General features: G+C 48.0%; 1 protein-coding gene across 1 annotated transcript in view; it reads left to right on the top strand.

Annotated features, from left to right (window-relative positions):
• FAM120A (family with sequence similarity 120 member A) overlaps positions 1-12582 on the top strand; it is a 49194-nt gene that overhangs the window by 12367 nt on the left and 24245 nt on the right. The window contains exon 2 of the mRNA XM_073644541.1: positions 1446-1697. Coding sequence (XP_073500642.1) covers positions 1446-1697 — 252 coding nt within the window. The remainder of the gene's footprint in view (positions 1-1445; positions 1698-12582) is intronic.

Here is a 12582-nt window from a genome sequence, read left to right as displayed (position 1 = left end):
TAAAGAGAGCCTTGAAACGCCTGCTATTGGAATTTTTAAACTTTGTACAGCATTACAGTAAAGGTTTGTGCCATTTAAAATGCGGTTTGCCTCCCGCTGGCCCTTGATTCACAGTAGAAGTACGGTAATTGACATTTAATCCACATATTGTTTTTGCCGGCTATGATCTTGGTAATATGCAGGGCAAAACTTAACTGCTGACATGACACCTGTGGCCCTAAATCTCTGTGCTCCGATACTCCAGGATCCCTGTCTGGCTGTGATTGACTCCACCAGTGACCCCATCACTGGTGCGACGAAGTTACAACTTTGCGGCGTGCTGAGAGATAAGCTGTAGATATAGTGTCGTAGCTGTGGCACATTGGCATTGTTTGCATGTTTTTTCCTTTTAAGATGCCCATAAACATGAGATAACTGGTGGTCAAGCACTTGTTTGGCCAAGGGCCGTTGTCGTGTATGGGCTAGACTGTTGTCGTGTATGGGCTAGACTGTTGTCGTGTATGGGCTAGACTGTTGTCGTGTATGGGCTAGACTGTTGTCGTGTATGGGCTAGACTGTTGTCGTGTATGGGCTAGACTGTTGTCGTGTATGGGCTAGACTGTTGTCGTGTATGGGCTAGACTGTTGTCGTGTATGGGCTAGACTGTTGGTTCCCAAACCCCATCCTCACGGCCCCCCACAGGTCATGTTTTCAGGCTCTCCTTAGTATTGCACAGGTGAGAGAATTCCTGATGCCTTGATGATACTTCAATCACCTGTGTAATACTAAGGAGATCCTGAAAACATGACCTGTGGGGGGCCGTGAGGATGGGGTTTGGGAAACACTGGGCTAGACTGTTGTGTATGGGCTAGACTGTTGTGTATGCTGCCTGTCACCCAGCATTTGGGGCTTCATTTAAAGAGTACCTGACATTTTAAGTTATATTTCAAAATAATCTGTGTGTACATGAGGAATAACACTATCTTTCTCCATTAAGTGACTTATATCCTGCATTTTTCACCACTTTCCCTTCCATAGAATTTATCTCTAATTTTCAGTTCTCTTTGAGCTATTGGGTAGAGACTGGTTGCTATGTCTCCTAAACATTGTATATAGACAGAAATGGATTATTGTTCTTTTTTTCTCTGCATCAGTGTGGAGGACATGATACAGCAGTATTGAGCAGTGTAACTGTGCATCCAGCTCTAGGAGCTGCGGCACGATCTGCCTGTGTCTGTCTGACTCTCACGAGGCTGAGTGCTCCTCACTCCTCTCCCCTATCCATAGCGTAAAATAGGTGTAACCTGACGCCTCACTTTTGCAACAAGACAGATTTCAGCTGTGTTTTTTATTTTTTTCCGGCATAAAGAATTTAGGAGGGAGGGCAAGAGGTGGCTCACAAGAGGAGAAAGAATCAGATTTGTCTATTAGAAAGTTTCTTCTAAACCTTTTAATTTTTCTTACAGGTCGCACAGAGCATTGAAGACCATCACCAAGAAGTTATAAGTTTCTGCCGAGAAAATGGTTTCCATGGCCTTGTTGCCTACGATTCAGACTATGCTCTGTGCAACATCCCATACTACTTCAGTGCCCATGCGCTAAAGCTGAGCCGCAATGGGAAAAGTATCACAACCAGCCAGTATCTGATGCACGAGGTGGCCAAACAACTGGACCTCAACCCCAACCGCTTTCCCATATTTGCTGCTCTTCTAGGTAACCTCTTTTGGTTTTATGTAATGTTCATTATATTTACGTCTATTATTTTATGCATAGTTGAGAATGGATTGAAATACATTTGTGCAAATTCAGCCAGCAGCAACTTATTTTGTAACGTGGCATAGACTTTACTATTGTAATACTTAATGATTTAAATGCCAGTACTTAGTTTTTTTTTTGTTTTGTTTTTTTAATCCACCGTATGGGTGCAGAAAAATGTTCCTTTATATTTAGTGCCATTTTGTATGGTCTTTACGAATAGGGCGTTACCTACAGGATCCTCTGGGGCGGGTCTTTAGGCTGTTTGCATGATTATCCTGCGAGTCACACCCCCTTGGAAAGAGACCATAAAAATCAGCACTAAATAAAAAGTGCCGATATCTCTGAACCGCATGGCAGAGTTTGAAAAACAAAATAATGGAAAATACAGAAGAACAGCTGGAATAAAATAAAAGCAAAAACAGCTAAACTTTTAAGCAGGGCTGTGGAGTCAGTAAGCCAAACCTCCGACTCCTCAATTTCCACGACTCCGACTCCCTCATACATGGCTCATGTTTAAGTGATAAATTTACTGTAGCACAGATTCATCTCAGCTAAAAGTCTAGACCCTTAGATCAGGAATAGGACAGACATTTATAGGACATTTCATAACTTTCCCCCCCAAAAAAAAATTCCCCACAAACTGCATTGAACTACTGTACCCAATTTATTATATATTTTAGGAGTCAGTCCATTTTATGCCGACTCCAACGCCACCAAAATGGGCTCCAACTCCACAGCCCTGTTTTTAAGGGGATGGATGGTGAAAGAAATATACCGTATTTTTCGGACTATAAGACACACTTTTTTCCTCCAAAATGTTGGCGGAAAATGGGGGGTGCGTCTTATAGTCCGAATATTGCTGGGGGGTATATATATACTGTGTTGGGGAGAGCGGTTGCGGTGGAGGAGCGGGGCACAGGAGGCAGCAGCCGCCTGCTGCAGCCTACACTGTCCCCACTGCTAAAGAAAATTAATATTCACTGCTCCCCACGCCCATAGGCGTGGGGAGCACTGAATATTCATGCTGCTTAATAGCGGCACACAGTGTATCAGCAGCGCGGCTCCTGCTGCCACCGGGCGATCGCGTGTGCCCGCTATTATAGGGGGTGAATATTCATGCCCCATCCTGGTATGCATGGCACCCCTTGAGCCCCCATCCCTGTCCCTGCCATGCGCCCTCACACAGTGTGAGACGCTGTGCTGGAATAGTCACTGCTCCCCATGCCCGGGACTCTGTGCGTGGGGAGCAGTGACCATTCGGTCTGTTCAATAGGCGGCACACTGTACCGCAGCGTGACTCCTGCTGCCACTCTGTGGTCAGTGTGCCTGCTATTAAAGACCATGGATATTCACTACAATCCATATGAGTGGGTTGTAGTGAATATTCATGAGCTTTAATAGCGGGCACACGCGCTGCGGCTCCAGTGTGCCGGCTATTAAGAGAAATGAATATTCATTACTCTCCACGCCCATGGGCGTGGGGAGCAGGGAATATTAATTTTCTTTAGTAGCGGGCCCAGCTAGGCTGCAGCAGGCGACTGATGCCGCTCCCCCATACCCACCACCATGCGGCCATACAATAATAATAATAATATAGTATTCGGACTATAAGACGCACCCCCCACTTTCCTCCAAAATTTTGGAGGAAAAAAGTGCGTCTTATAGTCCGAAAAATACGATATATATCTATTTATATTATATTATTCTTTAACCATGGTAATCGCTGTATATATGGTCTCCTATGATGCTCTCAGCCTGTGGCTCGGCTTCACAGAAGTGCCAAGTTGGCAGTCATAAGGGTCCTGAGCATAAACCTGGCTGCAGCGGTAATACATCTGTACCCTCTGATTGCATTGGTCATTGCTCTACTTAATCTGACTTTGACAGTGTAATTTAACAGCAGCAGTTGGAGCTTGGCTCAAAATTAAACATTTCTCAGTTTTTTGTTTTTTTGCGGACACTTGGTCCATGAAACAACACAGACATGTGAACAGCAGCATACACTGGATATCCTTTCTATTTGAATTTGGAAAAATAATATAAGAACTTTGAATACTTATAAATACAACCTCCAGTTGAAAAGGCGAGTCTTAGAGATTGCTCTGATGTAGTGGCATGAATATTACAGATACTCAGCTGACAAATATAAAGAATACAGAGATCATTTCCATGCAGGTCTTTCTAGGGGTTGAAAGGTTTTGTGATCAATAAAGCAATTTTCTTTATCGCTTCATTGGGGGACACCGGACCATGGTGTATGCTGTTGACACTAGGCAAAAAAAGAAAATAGCTCCTCCGCCTACAGGGACCAAGCTCACCAGTTTAAGCTTAGTGTCTGTAGGAGGTAGACCTGGACCCTAACTGATCCAACCTTGTTGTGTGTTATTAATCCTTTATTTTTCAGATGCAGCTCTTCAGGGTTAACAGGAAACACTGCGTCCCCTATTATCCCCATTATCAAGTGACCGAGAGAGCAGTGTGGCATTTCCCACATCGTCCACTCTCGGACCCGCTGGGCAGGACCTATACCCTGTCACCTTCGGGTGTCTCAGGGTGATTCTTGGTGGCCAGTCCTTGCCCATTCCCCACCCCAGCCCCCTCCTCGGAGCGGCCTGGGAGGGAGACGGTGGTCACTACGGTGACCTTCCCCCAGATTCTGGGGTTGACACCGTCTCCTGCACTGTCCAGGACCGGTCAGTGTGGGAAGGAGGAAGAGCCAGGATCCCCCTATCCTCGGAGGACCTCCTGTGTACATCCTCAGAGGGAAAGAGGAAGAAGAGTCATCGGGAAAGGTACCCTCCCTGCTGGCTCCTCAGTCCCAGGTCCCTCACATCTCACGGGCCCCGTAAATCCTGGGATAATAAGGGGGGCATCACATTTCCCCGCCGACGCTTACTTATAGCCGCGCTTGGCCACGCCCCCTCTCCTCACAGACAAAGGAAAGCGAACCGGGGACCTCGGACTCACAATAGCATGGCGTCCCCCACAGCCCCCCCCAGTCTCTGTCCTTTTTTGCGCGGCATTTCTGCCCGCGCTTTCTCTGTCGGGGGGCCGTTCGGGGTGGGCCTTACTCTTTCCGGCGGGTATACGCCCCTTCCGAAAACCGGCCAATCAGGACCGAGGAGCAATATGACGCTTTCGTCACACCCACTTTTATCCCGGGGGCCTATCAGCGGCCGAGTTCTTAGGCAGAAGGGATGGAGGCGGGCTTATCGGAGCTTTAGCTCCTCTAGCTTGCTCAGGGCAGCATGCTCCGCCCCTCTACGCTGATCTCGGTCTGGCTTCGGCAGCATCATTCTGTGACTGCCTCATCATCGTGGCCCTGCTCCTGTCTGCGGCTCCGGACTTTCCGACGGGGGATACTTGACCGTGCCCATTCCAGACCGGGTAGGCCCTACTCTGCCACTTCCACACACATAGGCTCCCTCCTCTGCAGTATTCCTGGTTAGGCACATATGCCCAATCCCAGGGAGCTTTCTGTCCGTCCCGCTCACAGTCACATACTATGCCTGTGCTCTTTGCAGTACTAAGTGGCCTGCGGGTCTGACCACGGCTTTCTGCTCGACCTGCAAGCCTCCCACCATGCTGGCTCCCCAAGATCTCCCGGCCGCCCAGGAAGAAGTAACTCTCCCTCCTCCGGAGTGGGCTGTTGCTATGTCCCAGTCTGTCTCTGACCTCACCAAGGTATCTCAATCTCTGGTTCAGGTCCTAGAACGCTTGCCTATACTATCCACGGCCACCAGTGCTCTGAACTTTCCCACGGATGATTCGCAGGCATCCCTGCCCCCTCCTCCCAAGGGCAGACTGAGAACACGTTCTCAGAAACGGACTTGCACAAGTTCGTCTTCCAGCTCTCCAGACTCCAAAATGCTCCCTGCATCTCACACCTCTTCCCCAGAGGTCGCCCTGGGATCTGACTCGGCATCAGATTCTGACTGTGGATCCGACAGGGACCAATATTCTAAAATCCAGGACATGGTTGACAGCCTTATATCGGCCGTCAATCAGACCCTGCATGTTAAAGAGGACGAGAGCCATTCTCAGGACTACTCCATTTCCTTCAAGAGAATTAAGCGACTGGCTCGCACCTTTTCTAATCATACAGAATTTGACTGTGTCTTTCAGAAACAGTGGGAGCATCCAGAAAAGCGCTTAACTGGAAAGAAACAGACATGCTATACCCGTTTAATCACGATCTTGTCAGTAAATGGACGGAGTCCCCATCTGTGGATCCTCCTGTCGCTCGTCTCTCGGCCGAGACGGTGCTGTCTCTTCCAGACGGTTCCTCCCTCAAGGACACTACGGATAGACAGGTTGAGGCCTTGGCTAAGTCAGCCTTTGAGGCTGCTGGCACCTCCCTGTGTCCTTCCTTCACCTCAACTTGGGTATAAAAGGCAGTCTCCGCATGGGCCAAACAGCTTAGGCAGGGCATCCTAACGGGGGCTTCCCCGGACTATCTGGCTTACCTAGCGGATCAGATTGCCCACGCGGAAAATATGTGCTCACGGCGTCCCTTGACGCCGCTGCCTGTTCAGCCCGCGTCTCTAGCAATATCATTGCTATACGTAGAATGCTTTGGCTGAAGGCTTGGAACGCCAACCCGGCCTCCAAAAAATCACTAACAAATATCCCTTTTCAAGGCTTGAGGCTGTTTGGGTCTAAGTTAGACCAGATCATTTCTGATGCCACTGGGGGTAAGAGCACCTCCCATCCCCAGCCGAGACCTAAACGCCCCTTTCCTAGGAGACGTTCCCTTCAGTTCCGGTCAGTTCGCTCAACCGGGCCCCTCCTCTCAACAGGACCCTACCCCAGCACAGTGAGAGAGACGTAAGCCTACCTTTAGGCCCACTCCCAACTGGTGCCCAAAGGGTCGCTCTTCTAAGCCCTCTGGATCCCGATCACGATCCAACAGATTTTCCTCAGCATGACGGGTCACTCCCACCTGGGACTTCTACTTCTGTTCCGAGACTCTTGGGTCTCGGCAATAGAAGACGCCTGGGTCAAGGAGATTGTGACCTCCGTCTACAAGATCGAATTCAATGCCATGCCAGGAACACGATTTCTCAGGTCCTGCCCCCGCATCAATCTCTGCTTCCCGGTTTCCTTCAGGCCATCGCCTCCCTTCTGCGCTTAGGGGTCATAGTTCCAGTCCCCCTTCAGGAAAGGTTTTCCGTTTTTTATTCCAATCTTTTCGGTGTTCCAAAAAAGGACTGCTCACTACGTCCGATCCTGGACCTCAAACAACTAAACCGACAGGTACGCATCCTGCACTTCAGAATGGAGTCCCTCAGGTCGGTAATCGCCTCGATGGAAGCCGAGGAATATCTATGTTCAGTGGACATTCAGGATGCATATCTTCACATCTCAATCTGCGCACCACATCAGAAGTTCCTTCAATTTGCCTTCCAGAACGCACACTATCAGTTCACTTCTCTCCCCTTCGGGCTTGCCTCCGCCCCGAGGGTTTTCACGAAGGTAATGGCAACGGTCATGGCCATTCTACGAGCCAGGGGGATTGTAATTATCCCCTACCTTGACGACCTATTGATCAAGGGTCCCACGTTCAGGGACTGTCTTCAGAGTCTCCAAATCACCTTGAACACGCTCTCTCGGTTAGACAAATCCAATCTGGTCCCATCTCAACGCGTAACCTTTCTAGGGATGCAGTTCGACACGACCCATGCCCAGGTCCTTCTCCCGAGGGAAAAGATAAACTCTCTCCGGGGAATCCACCACCTTTCTGACCCAAGTCCACACTCTCTTCACCTATATATGAGTGTCTTGGGAAAAATGGTGGCAGCTATGGAAGCAGTGCCTTTTGCCCAGTTCCATACCCGGCCTCTTCAACTGGCCGTTCTGCCGGCATGGTACAAGAACCCGTCGTCTCTAGATCGACGCATCAGGTTACCTCTTCATGTGAGAAGGTCATTAACATGGTGGACTCGCCCCTCTTCCTTCAGACCCGAGAGGTCATTCCTACCGCTTCGCTGGCAGGTGGTCACGACCGATGCCAGCCTCATCGGTTGGGGGGCAGTCTTCCTTCACCACATGGTGCAGGGCCGGTGGAGTCCCCACGAAGTCTCCCTACCGATCAACATCTTGGAGAAAAGGGCAATTTACCTGGCGTTGCGTCACTGGCAGGATATTCTTGCAGGGTTCCCGGTCCACGTACAATCGGACAACGCCACGGCTGTGGCGTACATAAACCTTCAGAGAGGAACGCGCAGCAAGTCCGTCTTAAAAGAGGTGGCAAGAGTGCTAGTTTGGGCCGAGAACACAGTTCCGGCAATCTCAGCAGTCTACATTCCGGGGGTCGACAATTGGGCGGCCGACTTCCTCAGTCGACAGGGCCTTGCCTCAGGAGAATGGTCTCTCCATCCCGAGGTGTTCCATCAGATTTGCTTACGATGGGGCACGCCGGACGTCGACCTCATGGCGTCTCGGTTAAACTACAAGGTTCCATCCTTTGTAGCCCTGTCCCGCGATCCCCTTGCGATCGCTCAAGACATGCTAGTCATATCATGGTCTCAGTTCCAGCTGCCATATCTTTTTCCCCCTCTACCATTGATCCCTCGAGTCGTCAAAAAGATCAAGACAGAAGGTAGTACCGGTAATTCTAGTAGCCCCGGATTGGCCCAGACGAGTCTGGTACGCAGATCTAGTAAACCTGCTCGTCAACTCCCCCTGGAGACTACCAGACCGTCTGGACCTCCTCTCTCAGGGGCCTATTCTTCATCAGAGTTCTAATTCTCTGAATTTAATGGCATGGCCGTTGAGGCCGCAGTCTTGAGGAAGGTGGGTTTTGCACACAACGCCATCCAGACCCTAATTAGTGCCAGAAAACCCGCAACCTCGCTCATATACCACGGAACCTGGAGAGCCTTTTTTCGTCACTGCGAGAAAGATTTGCTAGCCCCCATGTCCTTTTTGTTACCGGTCATTTTGGCCTTTCTTCAGTCTGGTCTGGAAGCAGGACTCTCTCTAAGCACTCTCAAAGGCCAAATTTCGGCCTTGTCCATTCTATTCCAACGTAACTTGGCTTCCCGTCCTCAGGTCAAGACGTTTCTACAAGGGGTGGCTCACCTGGTGCCTCCTTATCGTCCCCCGGTGGATCCATGGGACCTTTAATATGGTCCTAAGCGTCCTCCAACAGCCCCCGTTTGAACCGATTCAGGACATCTCAGCCTCTCTTCTCTCCTGGAAGGTGGCCGTTACCTCTATTAGGAGGGTTGCAGAGTTCGCAGCCCTCTCATGTCGGTCACCCTTTCTGGTCTTCCATCAAGACAAGGTAGTGCTCAGGCCGGAGCCTTCCTTTTTGCCGAAAATAGTCTCCTCTTTCCACATCAATGAGGACATTGTTTTTCCTTGCTTCTGTCTGGCCCCAGTGCACCCACGGGAAAAATCCCTGCACAAACTGGATCCGGTCAGAGCCTTACGTGTACCTTTCTAGAACTGCCTCCCTCCGGCGTTCGGACGCCCTGTTTGTCATCCCTGAAGGGCTTCGCAGGGGCCTTCCTGCTTCCAAGTCAACCATCGCCCGTTGGATACGTTCGACAATTTTGGAGGCATATCGCATCTTGGACAAACCTCCCCCTCCGGGGATAAGGGCTCACTCCACCCGGGTGGTGGGGGCCTCTTGGGCTGTTTGCCATCAGGCTTCAGCTTCTCAGATCTGTAAGGCCGCAACCTGGTCTTCACTCCACACCTTTTCAAGGTTTTACAAAGTCCACACTTATTCCTTGGCTGATGCCAGTCTTGGACGGAAGGTTCTGCAGGCGGCGGTTGCCAGCAGTCTGACCTAATCTGTGGCTATCTTTTGTTCTCCCACCCTAGGGACTGCTTTTGGACTTCCCATGGTCCTGTGTCTCCCAATGAAGCGATAAAGAAAGAGGGATTTTTGGTACTCACCGTAAAATCTTTCTTGGAGCCTTCATTGGGGGACACAGCACCCTCCCTGATTTTGGGCATATGTCCAGTTGGCCCTGTTGGGCATCTAATTTAGTTTTCACGGTTGTGCCCCGTTGGGCATTGCGTAGTTAATTATTTTATGTTCCTCCTACTGCTTTAGCCACTAACTGGTGAGCTTGTTGCCTTTAGGCGGGTGTATATTGCGGAGGAGGAGCTATTTTCTTTTTCTTGCCTAGTATCAACCTCCTAGCGACAACAGCATACACCATGGTCCTGTGTCCCCCAATGAAGGCTCCAAGAAAGAGATTTTACGGTGAGTACCAAAAATCCCTCTTTTAAACAAAAATCAGGAAGCAATGCTTCAGGTAAACAGGTAGGTGATCTGTCTGAATAAAGCCTTGCACCCGCCATGCTCCTTTAAGGCCATGTTCCCAAGTGTAAAAAAATCACTGTTTTTTTTCTGCAGATGTTTGCACCAAAATATGCAATTGCTATATGCTCTAGTTATTACTTGTTTGCTGCATTTTTCCCCTTTTTTATGCAGATTTTAAACATTTTTTTTTTTGCGCAAAAAATCTGGGATTCTGCAGTTAGACGCAATTGCTTTCCTATACATGCTTTTTTTCAAAAGTACACAGTTCAATATTTAAATGTGAGTTTTCATGAAATCACATCCACTTTGTTTGAATTGTTAATGCAGCAGATTTTCTGCCAAAAAAACGCAGCGGGAAAAAAATAGTTTATGTTGGAACATGGCTTTAAGGGTACCTGTCATGTTGGAAATCGTTTCTGATCTGCAGGCGCTATGTTATAGAGAGGAGCTGATCAGATTGATGGACATTTTTGTGGGAGAAGTTTCAGTAAAACTTGAATTTTATTCATTGAAATCCCTGTTTGTTTGTATACGAGTCCAGTGGGCGGTACTACTAGTAATTGACCGCTATCTCTGCATTCACACTCCTACCAGGAAGTCTGTCAATCACTGATTAGACCACCCCCGGGACTCATATTCAGTCAGTAATTGACAGTCTTTCCTGTATGACTGTGCTTGCAGAGAGAGCTGTCAATCACTGAGTAGGACCGCCCACTGGACTCCTATACATACAGTTACCAGCGATTTCATTTATTAAAGCACAAGTTATACTGAATCTTTTCCCACAAACCTATACGTCATTCTGTTCAGCTTTTCCTTCTCTATACCATGCTGTACAATGTAAGTTTCCCTTTAATTCAGCTGAATGCTTAATCAGCAGGCAACTATTTCACCTGGCCACCCCCAATACGTATGTTAAATGGTAGAGATAAAGAAGCTGCCACCAGTCACCTCTGGTGGTGACTTATCTACCTGTAACTTGAAAACAAAAGATCAGGCATGTTGAAATTCAGCAGGCTTGATCCTTCCTTAGCGCGACATCTGCTGTCGGGAGATAGTTGGGTCCTGCCATACACTGATGTGATGAAAATAGGCCTTCTAAACGTCCTCAAATCCTTCTACCTGGCTGGATTTTTATTTATTCTGATGGGGCTTTATGGTTTACAGGATGTGCTTTGTGCTTTTTGCAGAGTGAGCACACCCTCGTACTGGAAAATCCCTTAAACCCTTTAACAACCTGGGAACTATTTTGTTTTTGTGCTTTCATTTTTATCGCTTCTTGTTTCAAGAGCCAAAACGTTTTGTTTTTTTTCCTGTCGTTTTTTTGCAGGACGAGATGTGGTTTTCAATTGTCATTCATCTTACCAAATAATGTACTGAAAAAGTTGGAGGGAGAGACCAAAAAAGCGTAATTTTGCCATTTATCTTTTTTGGGCTTTGTTTATATAGTGCAGTAAAAAAGACCAATATGATTCTCCTGGTCCAGATCTTGACAACACTATCAAACTTGTCAAGTTTTTTATTTTAATAGTGTAAAAGTTAAAATTCTGAAACATAAAAAAATAATAAAATTTTTGATCCTGTCACCATTCACTGAAACCTAATTTTTTTAGTTTTTTGTCCATAGTGCTATGTGAGGACTTGTGTTTTTTATTTTTATATATATACATACACTAAGATGGCAACGACGGGGAGCCTTCAGTAGGCCTCTGGCTGCCATGGCAGCCAATCAGCTCTCGGCGATCACTTTACAGGAGCTCACGTACCGGCACTGACTAAGTTAAATGTTGCTGTCAGTGATTGACAGCAGTATGTAAGTGGTTACACTGCAGAGATCTGAGCAAGCTCCGGTCGCTGCAGATTCTGGTTGCGTAACACAGCCGGCATCTGCCTTCTTACAGCCGTTATCTACCTATGAAAGAAATGTACGTCATAGGTCATTAAGGGCTTGGTCTGTCTAAAATCCTATTGCATATAATTGTTGGAGGCTATAGCCGCTCTAAGCTTTACTTTTACTATAGGTTTTTATTTTTGCAATGTGAACAGGACCGTGAAGACTTTGCTCTGTAGTACTTGGCGTGGTCCCGGCTAATCATTCTGTTCTCGTAGATGTGGCCTACTGTACAAATAATCCAGTCTCACGCTTCTTTTACCACTCATATTGTCACCATGGAGAAGCCTTTGAAATGTCGCCACCACCGTCACCCTCCATTAATTTGACAGAAAAAAAATGGTGTGAACAATATGCTAATCCCGGCAATGGGGATGGACGGTGTCAGCGGTGAAAGTAATGGCTGAATAAATTGCCAGTTAGGAAAAAAGATGCTATCTTTTCCTGTCTGGAGTCTGTGGTATAAGAGCAATGTCTGTGTGTGAGATGATCATTACAGCTTTACATGGAGAGGCCTGCTCCGTCGTCAAGGTTACCGAAGCCTTCACTGGGGTGTCAGGTGCTAATCTCCGATGGAGGCGGCCGAGCTCTTTCTCGGGGCTTAGCCAGAAGTGTCTCATTGTTTCCCGATCACTAATTTGTCCGTGATGGAGCAGCCGTGGCCGAGGGATGG

This window comes from Phyllobates terribilis, unplaced genomic scaffold, assembly GCF_046119375.1.
Source record: "Phyllobates terribilis strain yellow unplaced genomic scaffold, ASM4611937v1 Scaffold_8__6_contigs__length_399053987, whole genome shotgun sequence".
NCBI classification, from domain to species: domain Eukaryota; kingdom Metazoa; phylum Chordata; class Amphibia; order Anura; family Dendrobatidae; genus Phyllobates; species Phyllobates terribilis.
This window is presented reverse-complemented; position numbering and strand designations above follow the sequence as displayed.